The 15212-nt window shown below is 32.8% G+C and overlaps 3 protein-coding genes across 3 annotated transcripts in view; 1 reads left to right on the forward strand and 2 right to left on the reverse strand.

Annotated features, from left to right (window-relative positions):
- The window catches only part of LOC131846279 (TATA-binding protein-associated factor 172), a 40048-nt gene extending 30593 nt beyond the window's left edge, over positions 1 to 9455 (reverse strand). The window contains exons 1-3 of the mRNA XM_059195541.1: positions 9327 to 9455; positions 4315 to 4363; positions 1403 to 1580 (exon numbers count right to left, since the gene is read on the reverse strand). Of these exons, the coding sequence (XP_059051524.1) occupies positions 1403 to 1580; positions 4315 to 4325 (189 nt within the window). The 5' untranslated portion in view covers positions 4326 to 4363; positions 9327 to 9455. The remainder of the gene's footprint in view (positions 1 to 1402; positions 1581 to 4314; positions 4364 to 9326) is intronic.
- A 514-nt stretch (positions 9456 to 9969) lies between these two features.
- On the forward strand, positions 9970 to 11633 carry LOC131846289 (nucleolar protein 12). The gene is made up of 3 exons (XM_059195552.1): positions 9970 to 10141; positions 10322 to 10427; positions 11120 to 11633. Exons 1-3 carry the CDS (start codon positions 10068 to 10070, stop codon positions 11612 to 11614), a joined length of 675 nt encoding a protein of 224 aa, XP_059051535.1. The 5' UTR covers positions 9970 to 10067; the 3' UTR covers positions 11615 to 11633.
- An 8-nt stretch (positions 11634 to 11641) lies between these two features.
- On the reverse strand, positions 11642 to 15137 carry LOC131846288 (endonuclease III-like protein 1). Its single transcript, XM_059195551.1, has 5 exons — positions 14755 to 15137; positions 13999 to 14133; positions 13114 to 13284; positions 12652 to 12811; positions 11642 to 12523 (listed from the first exon to the last, which is right to left on the reverse strand). Exons 1-5 carry the CDS (start codon positions 14989 to 14991, stop codon positions 11787 to 11789), a joined length of 1440 nt encoding a protein of 479 aa, XP_059051534.1. The 5' UTR covers positions 14992 to 15137; the 3' UTR covers positions 11642 to 11786.
- Positions 15138 to 15212: the final 75 nt, after the last annotated feature.

A 15212-nucleotide genomic window follows, 5' to 3' on the forward strand; every position in this document is an offset into this window, starting at 1 on the left:
TGCGTGCTTTTCAGCGCGCATTCCCCGTAGATTCAGCCAGTAAAACCGAGAGGTTGGAATGGCCATGGGTTGGTGGAGGGTCCTATGAAGTAAGGTAAGATCGAAAACCCAACTATTAATCAGGAAATCAGTCGACTGTGTGAGACGTACAAGCACAAACTTGAATACCAAGCGAACAAATTATCCTTAAAGCTTCTAGATACAAGTGATGATGAATACCGCCTGAAGAGAGAACATCTGGCCAAAATATAAGTACTCATCTCTACATATAAATAAAATTTGAATGTCTGTTTGTAAAGAAATAAGAAAATGCATAATAACATTTTTTAAAAAAAAAACATCATCTAATGTCAGTGGTATCACTCATGCGTTGCCATTCTCAAGGACTAAAGTATCATGCCTCTGAACTCTGCAATTTCAGAATATTGTTATGGAATTAAAAATAGAACATAAAATAGCTATAATTTATGAGTTTGTTTTCGAGATAATCATACTAATTTCAGATTTATCAGAACAACCCGACAGAATACAAAAAGTTATTTTATCTGGTTAATTATCCGTGGCATAATTTCAAATATTATATATAATACAATTTTATATTATTTTTAAACATACATGTGGTTACAAGTAGAGAAGATTTTAGATATATTTAGTATAATAAATTAAAATGCCTTTAATGCTATTAAAAGTTGAAAAGCGTATGTACATTAATATGTATTTAACAGGAGATCCATTTTATCTATGTATTAATACGTGAAGAAGGAGTACAGAATGCTAATATTTTTTTAATTATTTATGCATTCATCATTCATTAAATCAATGAAAAAATTTAAATCGTATTTACATTTACTCTTTTGTTTATTGCCCGTGAGACTGCCAATTCCTGCGATTATAGAAGTAGTCTTTGATAATAGAATCTTAATAATGTTCAAACTTATATATTTTTTTTTATTTAATATTTAATTTGCACTACTAACCCAAAATCAATTATAGGATTTAAAAAAAAAAAAGATTGTACATTCGTATTCGTAGTCCACTCGTATTTTTACAACGTTACTAAAATCTCAGAGCCGCACGTCTAAGAATAATGTAAGACCGACCAAAGAGACCATCGTGCCAAATGGTTTACTACCCCGACTTGGAGAGAACTTTCTACAGCAGTGTTTCCTAAAATGGAGCTCACGCCCCACAGGGGGGCAATTTGATTTTTAAGGGTGGCAAAAGACTCGACTAGACACGAGTTCAACCTTTTCGCTATAAAAAATTTAGAAAGGCTAATGTGGGGCATGGTCTTAAATGTTGGGACACACTGTTCTACAGCCTACCTCTAGTATTCGACGGGGGTAGCGCCGCGAAATGGAGCTAGTCTATTATAAAATTAACTAGTCTATTATAAAGTTACCTGTGCAGCAGCAACCCGCGTCTCCCAGGCCTGTGAGCGCAGATGCTTCATGAGTCGCCCGAGGAGTCGGTATAACTCCTCAGGATGCGCCTTTTGCACTTCGCCTAGTTGTCTCGCGGCCGCCCGTCTGGTCGCCGCCCCCGCTCCTGCCTCGAGTAGCACGAACAGACGGTCCAACCTATATATAAAAAATATGAAATTTATTAAAACAAAAAGTTTGTAGTGTAAATGATGTGGTCACAATTGCTACGGAATCGGTAATACACTTCCCACACATTCCGCCTTATGTCAAAACATGACTAGAATACATATAATTGCTGTTTGTTAATCTTACAATATATATAAACGCGATATGAATGAATGGATGGAAGTTTATTACTCTTTCACGCAAAAAGTACTGAATGGATTTTGATTAAACTTTTCAGTAACATAGCTTATACATTAGAATAACACATAGAATGTAATTTAAAAATATATTATGTAAGTTGGGCGATACATAATGATAAATGTCAAATAAATGTGAAGCAGACGAAGTTGTGCGGGTCAGACAGTAAAGTATATAAAAAGCCATGCTGTGAACGAGTAACATAGGCAGTATTGGACACGAGCAACGCCGGATACTAGTACTTAATAAATGCTAATGTACTGAGAAAACAAAACAAATACAAAGAGATTTTATCTATCTACAACGCCTATACCGTGAAGTCATTATAAGAAATTTCGGACATCCAGTAGTTTCATTGGCACCGTTAGAACAAACGTCGAGAATATAGCGAGATGTAGCATTATCTCGCACTGGCTTGTAGATAGTGCCGGTAACGTATTTACATTTCACTGACCACTGTCCATCCTTTCACTTATACGTTTGCAACTAGTAAATAATGGTATAAAAATACTATATTGTATAGTAGGTTTACCACGTCGCGTCCAATTTTGACCTACAGCGAGTGGATACGTGGCGCATATGGAACGTAAACATCTGTATTTGTAGTAAGTTATTTAAGTAATTACAACGATCGATATTGGGGGAGGGTGGGGATCGTTAGTAATGGATATCAGTGGACTTAATATACCTCAGTAACAGAAGTCTTAAAAACGGATTAGACCTCATTAACTCTAGTCCGAGTTTTTAATATTTGCGGAAACAATAGTCTAGATCTACAGAAATATGTGGGAGAGTTTCTAACTAGATAGGACATATCATAAACTTAATATAAACTATGGTATGGGCTATAGCGAGTACCTTGGGATTAGATTTCATATTAAATATTTTAGAGTGAAGACTACATAAAGCTGGGGCTGGTTACTTTAGAAAATAAATAATAAAGTCCTAAAAATAAATCGGTCTATGATAAATTAATTCATATCTAATTTATGTAACTAGAATCGCAAACAAGCTGACGGTCGGCCTGAGGCGGTTGCCGTCGCCTATTAGTCCCCGAGATATAGCCTAATTTCGTCAATTTCTCTGCCGAAAACTTCCAAAATGGTTAAAATAGTCATATTATGAAGCCTAGTGAATGTCAGCTTCTAGGTTGAGGAGCAGTAATTATTATTATACACATACAATACAAGTTTTAAGATCATTTTAAATTTAGAAAAATATACATGAACAGCGATACGGACTATGCGGATGAATGCTTATATGTGGACATTCCGGTCGTTCATTGCCTCTTATTCTATAATTTCAGTGCCTAATTGTACTCCACAACCCAGTCAAGTCAAAATGTTTGTATTCATGTAGGTCTATTACAGACTCTTATGATATGTCAAATCTTCCGTCAGTTTGGAGTACTTTCGGGTTAAAAGAACTGACAAGACACTCAGATCTTGTTCTTCTCAAATGAGCTTGTATATGAGTACAAAAAATACATTCAATTTTAAATTAAATTTGGGAGAATGCAGAGACCAGCATATGCTATTGCACTGTGCAATTTGTCAAAAGGAAATAATTTAATCAATTGCCTTAACCCGAACAGATCAGTCCCCTCAAGCACCACCCGTTCACAAGTACGGCGGATGAACCAGCCATCATTGCACTCAACCATATTAAGAAGAGCACATTGACCTGGCCCACCACGCCGCCACAAGTTTGAACTTTATAGTGAGGATGACTATTTCAAGTTATTCCATTACGTCTTTTATAGTATTGGGAGCCCCCTATATCAATTGCAGTGTTCACCCATTATTTAATTTAGAATATTTAGCAGCTGAGACTGCCCACTGAGGTTCCACGCAGATGACTGTTTACATTCTACCATGCACCGTTTCGTACCTTTACATACTTTACTTTACATTTAAGTAATTCCATTTTTCGTGATCAATGAAAAAACTAACTCAAATTGTCACCGATTTATTCGATTTAGTCCTGATAACATTCAAAAGAACACTACATAATTGGATTGGATTGATAACAATTTTGAGATTAAGACTCCAGAATAGACCCGGAGATACCATGTTTTTTTTTAATTTATCATGACTATGGATAAAGTCTATAAAAGTACCTACACTGGAAGTAACAGTACTATTAGTGTTCTGTTTCCTTGCTCCATTAAACTCCATACTACCGTTACCCTTTGCTCTGCCATTGTGACCTCTAATTAACATAAGACAATGAGGAAGACTACGCAGCACTAATCAAGGAACAACATAGCGAGTTAGAGGGGAAAGGAATTGTTAGTAATGTCGACTAATGACCCCCTTGCTAGCCATGTGTACCATGTCAGTTTGACCTCCATGTTCTTCCTGGAAACGTGGTAAATTCCTGGTCAATTTATCACGACGGGCTAACTGGCCTGAACTCATGATCATCCTATCATCCTTCACTGGTGGCCTGCCAGCGTAAACCGATAGCGCAGGCGTATAAGCAGCATACTAAAAAAACATAGCAAATTAAAGAGCAAAGTACTTACCGCGATGTCATTTTTGAGTCTCTGATCAACTCAGATCATACAGTATTTCCTGCAACAAATAAATTACAATTAGTTATAAAATTATTGAAGACTAGTGGCAGGCCCCGATCATATCTATATATGCGGCTATTTAAAAAAAGATATAAATTTTAAGACACATGTACACCCCTTTGCTCTATTGTCAATTTCCGCAGCACACGCGATGTACTATAAGAATTTATTTTGCTATTTATTTTTCACAAGTATCCAACAGGTGATTGAACCGATAAATCTCAAAGACCAATTACGAATATGATCAAGATCAGTATTGAGGTGGTCGATGGCAACACTAAGGTCAGACACAACATCTTGAGAATATAACTGGAGTAAGTTACCTCTTATAAAAATGTGAAATATATTTTAAATGTATATAATGAAATGCACCCGTCTGCAAACTCGTGGAAAATTCGTGGCAAATTCGTGGAATTTGACACGATTGTTTCCAGGGGGAACCACGTGGAAGTAAACCTGTTATTAGTCCCCATTACTAACAATCCCCTTCCGTCGTCGTAATCGTTATATTACTATTAGGTATGAAGTGCGCTATTATGTGATTTTCAGGTAGCAAAGCAAAATAGATAAAGTACATTACACCTAAAGGTTTAAATAGATAAGCAACGCGTAAAAAAGTAAATAAACATTAATCGTGTTAATTACGTAACATATTTCATAATCTGAAGGTCATGTAGCTAATTCATTTCGCAGTTTATTACACTGAATGTAATGTAATTGAATACAATTATAACTTGGTCCATAAAAGTTGACTAATATTTGTGATGGCAGATCTATAGATCATTGAATATATTCAAGACATGTTCTGTACAGAGTAGGCCGTGGGAAGTAAATGTTAGTGGTCTTTCACATATCTTACAGTATTAACATTGATAATTATACAATGATTATTTAAAAGAGCAACACTCAAGTTTCTTGCTCGTTCTTCTTGTGATGAGAGACCTTTCCGAATGAGCGGTAGATTAAAAGAATCATAGCTATGACTTTTCAAAAGTGCTTAAATTAAATTAATTTGAATAAATGATTTCCTATTCTATAATTTTTCTTTATTGAAAAAAAAATTGTCTATTAAGTAATCAAGAAAAATTACATTTTGAGATTCATGCAAACTTCGTGATAGTCAAAAAATGTTTTCTGTCTTCGAATTATGTTTCTTGGTAATTATTTTTAGTTTTGCTAATTTTTTAGTATTTTTAAATGGATGGAGCAAGAATTTTGTGCAAGTACAGAAGTTTTATGGTATTTGTCTGTAAAATTTCTAACCTTCAACAAAGAAGGGATCTGAAAACGTATTTCTAAGATCTATTGTTGAACTCGGTGGTCTAGCGACTTAACATACCGCTAGACTTTTGATTAGATGTTCATGGGTTTCATTTTCGGAGCACAGAAAATGTTGTATTCATTAGTACGATTGATTAGACTCGATGTTTTCTAAGTCATCATCACCGCAACTCGGAAGACGTCCACTGCTGGACATAGGCCTCCCCCAAAGATCTCCACGACGATCGGTCCTGCGCTGCTCGCATCCAATGCCTTCCAGCGATCTTGACCAGATCGTCGGTCCACCTTGCTGGAGGCCTTCCCACGCTGCGTCTTCCGGTCCGTGGTCGCCATTCGAGGACTTTACTGCCCCAACACCCATCTGTCCTACGAGCTATGTGCCCTGCCCATTGCCACTTCAGAGTCGCAATTCTTCGGGCTATGTCACTCTGGTTCTTCTGCGGATCTCCTCATTTCTGATTCGATCACGCAGAGTAACTCCGAGCATAGCCCTCTGAGTGACTCTGAGCTTGTTGATGGGGCCCATAGTTAGCGACCACGTCTCTGTGCCGTAAGTCATCACTGGCAACACACATTGGTCGTAAACCTTCGTCTTGAGACACTGCGGAAATTTTCGTTTTCTAAGTACTATGAATGTATTTACGGCAAAATATATTTAAGTATTTCTATTAGATGTATAGTATAGTACAGTCTTTGGTTTAGTATAGTCCTATAGCGTTGTGTGAATTGTCCTATGTCATTATTATTATTGCAAAAAATATATGTATATATTGCGTGATATTATGTGTTTCATAGTGTTGTAGTTTTTTCTACATTCATCGGCGCCTTTCGTCTTACACCGTCGCTATTCTTATGATAACGGACATATTATCTTTTCCGACCCAACTGATAAGAATGAAATGTAAACTACGAAATTCGTAGTTTTACCGACTCTGTTTTCTTATTATGTAATGTAAGTACATAATATGTATATAGCTAGCGTAATGCAATACTGCATTAACTTAAAAATTGCAAATTTTGGGAAATCAACTCTAAAGTTTATACCTTTAATGTAATAGTACAGTCTAGTTCCAAAAAATTATTACTTATGACTTATTGCAGTATTGCATTAAGCGTGTGATATATCTTCATACACAGTAGTATTAGTTTCCTATACTTGTTACAGCAGTCTCGACCACCCTATCGAACTAGTTGCGCGATTTATTGTGGGTAAAATAAATAAAATTACTTTATTTTATTAATGTAATATTTGCCATGAATATTTAATTACCTATTTAAAACAAAAATGGCATAATATCAACCCCCACTTACACTGTACCATTTGAGAAGACTGGAGCCCCTTTTCACATAATGTACAGTCAGAGTTAGTTTTAAAAAGTACATTTTTGAACTGCATTTTTATCACGAACATTGTGCGTTGTGTGCATTGTGTGTTGTGCGTTGTGTGAACAAATATGATTGATTAGGGAACGAGGATTGGTAGTAATGTAGAGTAACAAACCATGTTAGGTTGACCTTCATATGATTTCCCTTGAAAATCATCGTGATAAATACATGGTGATTTTACCTCGATGTACTAACTGACCTGAGCTCGGGCTCATCTTATCATTCTCCACTGGTGCCCCACTAGCGGAAACCGTCAGAGCAGGCAGTACACCTAAAAACTATGGATTGCTTACTAATAAAATTTACAATGATCTAATAAGAGAGATGGCAGTGGGCTCACCCTCTGCAATATTTAATTCAAATATACTCATCATGATTATCACATTTGGTAAACAAACATGAAGATATAATTCATACATTTATTTGAATATCATTCATTGCAAGAGACACAGCTGTAGTACAATATACACATAATTTGTAACAATAACTAAAGTTAAAAAAAAAAGTAAATGAGCAACAATTTAACAAAATCTAGTTAATTAAAACAATAAAAAAATTTGTCCATCTAATAAAAGAAGAAGCAAGCCTTACACCCGCTGCATATAATCTCTCAGAAAAAGGGTTCTGTTAATACAATCTGATTCTGATTGGTCAATTCACCCCTCTGACCAATGAGCATGCACAGCACCAATGTGTCTATTAGTATCTATTAGTAAAATCATATAGTACCCTCCCCAGTTTCCTCTTTACACTTCCCTGCTTTCTTCATTCTTTCAATGTTATTGAAAGTAATGACAATACTATATTTACAATATATACAATCATAATGTTAACCATTGGCATCAAACTAGATTGCATTTTGTATGTCTTTTGCAAAACCTTTAAAGTACATAATTTAATAAAGAAACACAAATACAGACTTATCCCGCCAAGGGATCTCTTCAAGTCAGCTTTGCAAAGCTACAATATAATTAGCAATGTGAACATTACAGTGTAATCTGCTTTGTCTATGGTATCTACAAGTCTCAGTTAAACCTTTTCATCTGTGGCCATTACTTTCTTTGTAACCAGCTATTTGGCTTCAATGGATGCATGTATTATGTACATGTATTGTAATGCATGGATGTACATGTATTATACATATAAACCCTTCCCCTTGAATCACTGTATCTATTGCTAAAAACTGCATTAAAATCTGTTGCATAGTGTAAAAGCAAACAGACAGGACATATAAAAACTAAGCTCACTTTTGAATTACAATTTAGCACTATACAATAATTTCATGCAATACTCTATGTGATTAGTGTTTAAAATACTTACAGTTTACATAATGAAAAATTCATTGAACAAATCACAAATATTAACATTAACAAATTTTGTAGCTTATATATTTCCTGTACTTAGTTTTAGTCTGAATTATAAACTGGTACCCAACAAACTCTCATAGAACAATGAATAAAATAATAAAACATTTGTCAAAAAAAATCTGATGGCAGATAAAAACAGTATGATATGAAAGAGCAGGATGGAGTTTAAAATCAATAAATAGCTTTTGTAACATCAAGGAAAGTATTTAAGTAGTTACACCTACTTAGTTGCAATATATATAACAGTACTTATTATAATTTCAAGTTTTGTCTGTGGTTCAAAAAAAGAAATATCAGAGATTACTAAGTAACCTATTGAAATAATGATGTTCAATTTATAAAATACTTAATAATATTTAAATAAAAACTGTTTGACTTTAATTATACATCTTGGTTATTATTTATACTGCTTGTTATATATAAATAGTTATGTTGTGTTGGTGCATAAGTTCTAAATGCATAATTTCTTAAAAAAATAATGCATCTTAATGATAAACGTATTTCGAAAACGTAAACAGTTATAATTAACCTACCTTTGACGCAGGGAATTAAAATGGATTCATGAGGAATTAAAAATGTAAAAATCATAATAATAATTTCGAGAATATCTTATAGTTATTTTTCTGTATGCGAGTTAACGGTATCGTATACAAATAGATAAAATACAGCACCCTTTCACGCATGCTAACATATGGCCGTGCAAGCATTATCATATTGATTAATCCAAATACTGCACTTGCAAAAACTCTCGAGACCTTTCATGCGACCTTGAATTGCCTGAAATTAAACAGTGACGAAAAGCACATACGTAGCAAATTCTGATTGATTTTCTACTGTCACAATTACGCTGAATGTGCAGAAGAACCAGAACAGAAATGAAATTTTACCTAATCAGTTCTAAATTAATGTTAATAGACAAACGCTTACCCTGTGCAAAAAGGCAGATATCAGGTCACTGCACCCAAATCTTTCCATATTTTATGCCACACAACATCACACACGATAATATTTTCGACAAACTGCACAAACAAAAAAAACCAACGCGACGAGAGGAAACGCATTGTCCAAGCTTCAAATTTATACTGACAGCCATGCTGCTGATGAGTCCGTCTTTATTGTGGAGTTGCGCGCTGATTGGTTGCAAGGGCAGGCATAAAAAAAAATAATTAGAAGTTTCCGCCAATCACATGAAAGGATATTCAAAATTCTTGATTGTCTGCCAAAATAAAGAAATGAGAGTAATCAAAATAGCTACGAAGGCAAAGAGATAGAAATATGGAACTATACTTTGTTCTTTTTAAGGGAAAACTGAAATTTATAAAATTTAAAGAAGTGAAAGTGCAATATAATGATATAGTTTTTTAGTATAGTATTATTATTTGCTAATTGTGAGCAAAGAAGTAGCTGTGTGGTAACTTCAAAAGGCAATAAAATATTTGTTGACTGGCAATGGGGAAAGTCCATCGTCGCGTCGTATCGTGATATAAATGTCATCATTTGACAATTGTCACATATGACGGTGATTGCAGCAACCAATCAAATTGTTCTCAAAAACTGTCAAATACTCAAGTGTCAATTGTGTCAGGTACGGCATGCTCGAATATTGTTTAATTCAATTGCTATTATTTTCTATATTTCCATCAGTAAACAACAAAACAATCTACCGAAATGGGAAAAAGGAAAAGCCAAAATCATGAAAAGAAGAATAAAGTTAATTTGGTATTCGATGAAAACAAACGAAAGTATGTAATCAATATAAAATTAACTTTTGAGGCTATTAAAAATTTACTATTTTCACATATGAATTAAAAGCTATAAAATCTAGCCGCGTTTGCCATGGCTGTGAATTTTTGATGAATAATATGAATAAGACTGATTTTAAAAACTATAGTAAAGAATAATTTTTCATAATTTATTTGCAGAGAATTCCTTTGTGGCTTCCGAAAACGTAAACTTGAAAGAAAGAAGAAAGCACAGGACGAACTCCAACAACTTTTGAAAGAAGAAAAAAGAAGAATCAAGCAGGAGGTAATATGTCTAACCTACAAATAATGTAAGATCCTAAACTTAGTTTCCAAAACATTCTGAATCCAGATTTCCTAAGTTGTACAAAGTGCATTTGCAACAGTAACAAGCTCAGGTAGTGTAAACACGTATGAATATGTAGCAATTAATAAGGTTCTTGCAAACTACCATAACATCAGGGATGTTTGTATTTATTCATTTTAATAAGTTGTTTACTTAGCTACTGTTAGTTTTTTATACTATGATGTTAACAAACAAGCACATGGTTGTTTGCTGTCTAGGTATTGCTAATTGTGGATACGGGATAACTTATCTTGCATCCCACATGCATAGGGAAAATTCATATATTTGTATGTACAGTTTCTGTAAGGTTCTGAAAAACTGCTAGGTCAGTGAACTGTCTTTACTTATTACTTTTATTTATTCTGTGCCATTCAGTATTATAAATGCAAAAGTAATGCTGCCTCTTACTCTGCCATTTAAAAAAAGCAACACACAAGTTTCTCATTCTTCTTGTGATGAATCTGCATTCCAAATGAGTAGCAGAATCAATATATGACTATTCAAAAGCGTTTGTAATAAATTTATTTGAATAAAATTATTTCTATTTCTATTTCCAATGGCATAAGTCGCAGCAGAAATATTATTATTTTGTGTCCTATGAATTATTCATGTAAAATATTTTAATATTTCAGAATAAAGAATCATATAAGAAATTAGTATTGTCAAGTCGTCCAATACCAGATATAGAGCAATTACTACAAGATGAATATGAAGATGAGGATGTAAATGTTAAGATAGTTGAGCTGTCTTCTGATACCCTACAAAAGAATGACTTAGTTATTGGTGATAATAAACCAAAAATAGCTAAAGAAAATAAAGAAGTCAATAAAAAGAAAAGTAACAATACAATACAAGAAATAGATGGAATGAATTCAGATGAAGGTAGTGAACCAGAAGAATCAGGTACAGAAGAAAATCAAGATGAGACATTAAAAACAAAGAAAGAAGTCAAAAGATTACTGAAGAAACAAGCTACAAAGAAAATACAGAAGAGTAAAGTTTTCCAAATGAAAGGTAAATTAGATAGAATCAAGAATAAGAAGAAATCTCAACAGAAAAAACACCATATGAAAGGAAAAAATGACCCAAAAAAATCTAAAAAACAGTTAGGTAGAAGAAAACATTAAAGATCAATTTTAAAAGTAATTATTTTTTATTATTTTAATCAACACTTTATGAGATATTTGTAGTCTTACTACTGCTTAAACATTATGGAACATTAACATAACACATATTTAATATAACATTAACAAATCAAAATCAACCAACATACAATTAATGCATTAGTAGAAATTTAAGTCAATTCCTAGTTGTACTTTTAGTTTTCTTACCATGCAATTCAGTTTTTTCATTCAAATGTTGGTCAATTTTGCTTTTTGGGGATTTTCTTTTTAATGACAGTTTTTTCTTATCAATATTAAGTGCTGATTGTTCGATTATTTTACTATTTTTCATATCAACATCATGAAGTGAATCTGTTGTAGTATTTTTCTTTGAAACTTTCTTTGTTCTGGTAGAATCTTTTAAATATTCATTTTTATTTTGCAAATGGCATTCAGCAGGTTCTATTTTAATATTTGGTTTGTCTACTTTTATATCTCCTAGTTCATCTGTATTAAAATTTAAGTTTTTCTTCATTTTCACACTTTTTTCTTTGCATTGATCTATTCCAAGCACAGTTTTATCATTCTTCTCTGCCTTTGTAAGCATTTCTTTCTTAATACTATGTTCCTTTTTAGGTTTCAAATTTACCTCTTCATCTTCATTACTATTGTGTTTCACAGGTGTTCTCTTTTTTGGTGATTTCCTACCTTTGCCACTTGAAGGACAAATGTCTCTATTCAAACATTCGTCACATTTCGGACTGATAGGCACACAGATAGTTTGACCAAAGCCTACCATGAGACCATTCAATTCTCTCCATGATTCAAATGGTACCCAAGTTTCAAGAGCTTTACGTGTGTCTTCTGGAGTAGTTGTAGGTTTCCTAACCCATCCAATCCTATTACTGATTCGATGTACATGGGTATCAACACCTGAAATAACATATTTTTTATGGAAAATATACTATCATTAAATATTAAATGAATATTAAAATTTTGAAATCACATAATGAATAATTGAAATCATTAAAAATTGTCTAAATAAGTTAAGATCTACCAACCTATTCCAGTTATTTTATTCCAAGCAACTTTCATACAAATATGTGCCATTTTTGGTCCAACTCCAGACAGTTTACAGAGTTTTTCCACTGAGTCTGGTATATCACTATTGTACTGATCTTTCAATATTTGTGTTGTCTTCTTTATATATTTTATTTTAGTCTGTAATTTTATTAATTCAAAATTTACATTACTTTTGTGTTTGTAAAGTAATTCCAATAAATACTAGAATTTAAATGAAGGTTACTAAATATATTAGTGAAATAAGCACAAAGTTCAGTTATGCAATTTTTGAGATGTTCAGAAACAAAAATTCAAGCAATCTTTTTGGATTCCTTTTTTTGATAAAGTTACACAATAATAGTTTTTCTCATATATAATCTATATAAACATTTTTAATAAATGTATAGATTATTAAAGAAAACTACAAGATAATTTTATGAATGTTATGTTAATATTGTTACCTTCCAGAAACTAACTGGATATATCAACCTGCCTAGTTCCTCTTCACTCATATTTAAGATATTGTCTACAGTGAGACCTTTTTCTCTGAGACGGAGCATTGCTCCAAAGGTAACCTGATCTTTGGTTTGACTGGACAACATTAGTGAAATAAGACTTTGGTATCTATACACCTGAAAAATAGAACATGTTATAAAAACCATATGTTTAGATAGTCTTTCTTGATGTATCTGAGTACTGTGTTCACATTAGAAGAAGCAAAAGTATTATTACAGTACAAAAGAAACCAAATATAAGGACATTGAAGGGATCACAAAGTATACAAGCTGTGAGAGAAATGGAATTTTTAGTAATGTGGACTAATAGCGTCATTACTAGCACTGTACCATGTCATGTTCACATACACACAGTCCTCTGGAAAAAATTGTGTACCAAGTTAGATTGACCTGCACACAGACCCCTAGAAACTGTGGTCAATTTCTGGTAATATCACCACTATGGGCAAACTGATCTCACTTCATGCTCATCCTACCATCCTGCACCAGTGCCCCACCAGTATATGTTGTTAAAACAGAAGGATGCACCATTACATTATCATCACCTAAAAAAAACAATATAGATGCTATATAATTAAAATTTACACACTAATGCTATAACAAAAATTGTTAATTTTACATGCAAATTAAAACTGTTATCCTTGTTTTGGGAAGGAACTGACTCCTGATATACAGCTAATGCTAGTTTGGGAGTCAGGACTACATTAAACTGTGCACTGATGAAAGTTTAAATAAATAAATAAATTGTTATAAGCAGTGTATATAATTAGTATATTATGCAGTCATGATACTGCCATTTAGTTGTAACATCCAATTTATCCAGAAACTCACTTCAGGTGGTGCATTCTCATCCATAGACATATCACATCCCATAGTATCAACTGGTGCATCATAATTTGATCTCATAATTCTTAGATTTACTAAGAACTCCCTCCAATTTGGTGGTTCCCATAAACCTTTAGTTTCCTGCAAGTCACCAGTAGTAGAATAAAAGAATAATCAAAAATCTTAGTATTAAAAAAAAGGGATTAAAAGTATTTATTTTTTATTTAAAATACTATTTTTTACTAAGGGACTATAACTTCTTCAGTTATAGTCCATTAGTAAAACTGACTGACTGGAATAGACTGTTCTCGTATCTCAAATATTATCAGTTTACCGAAATTAATTAAGATTGTTGAAACTGTTCACCAAGAAGTACAAACAAACAGCCTTCACATTTATAATAGTAAGTACAGATTACTTTATTAATATAATATTATCTAACATATAAGGGTTTGTAGTTTAAAATTAATTTTTCACCATAAACTTAATAAAGTAAACAAAATATATAACAAAAAAGTTAAAACATTTTAAACTCTTTGGATTTGGACACAAACACACAATGCCTGATAAATTGATTTCCTGTGATATTATTTCAGACACTAAAGATAATCCACATAATTTATCTATAATAGTATAAAGGGATTTTTAACAGTATAATGCAGTATTAATATTATAACACCATCATCAAGTAATGTTTATTAAAATATCTTTAGTAATGATTAAGTTAAATAACATGATAAATATTATAAGAAATATAGTTACATCTTTCACAGGAGAATCCTTTTCATACTCTATTTTAATATGTGGTTTCTTTTCAAATTTAAAGTGGCTCAAATCTGGAACTGAAATGCTAGAACTGGATTCCTGCAAAGGTTCTGATTCCTCTTCTACTTCTTTTTTCACACTAATTTGATTCATTTTTTCTCGCGAATCTATTGTAGATTTAGATAATTTAGCTTGTTTGGTGTGGACTATTGATTTTGTTTTTCCACGCGGCATTTTGTTAATTAAATAAGTATGTACTTTCAACAATAATGTCCCCAGCGTTATGTTATTAAAAGATGATAAGAACTATTATAAACAAAATAAAATGGAAGTTTACAGATTCCCTCCAAAAAGAATATTGTTTTGTTTTTTTTTATGTTCACGACTCACAGCACAGACTACTATGAAAACTGTGCACCATAAATCAAAGGCACATTTTTTTTAAGTGTTGTTTT

Source organism: Achroia grisella, unplaced genomic scaffold (genome assembly GCF_030625045.1).
Source record: "Achroia grisella isolate CSIRO2021 unplaced genomic scaffold, CSIRO_AGI_Agris_v1 utg509, whole genome shotgun sequence".
NCBI classification, from domain to species: Eukaryota; Metazoa; Arthropoda; class Insecta; order Lepidoptera; family Pyralidae; genus Achroia; species Achroia grisella.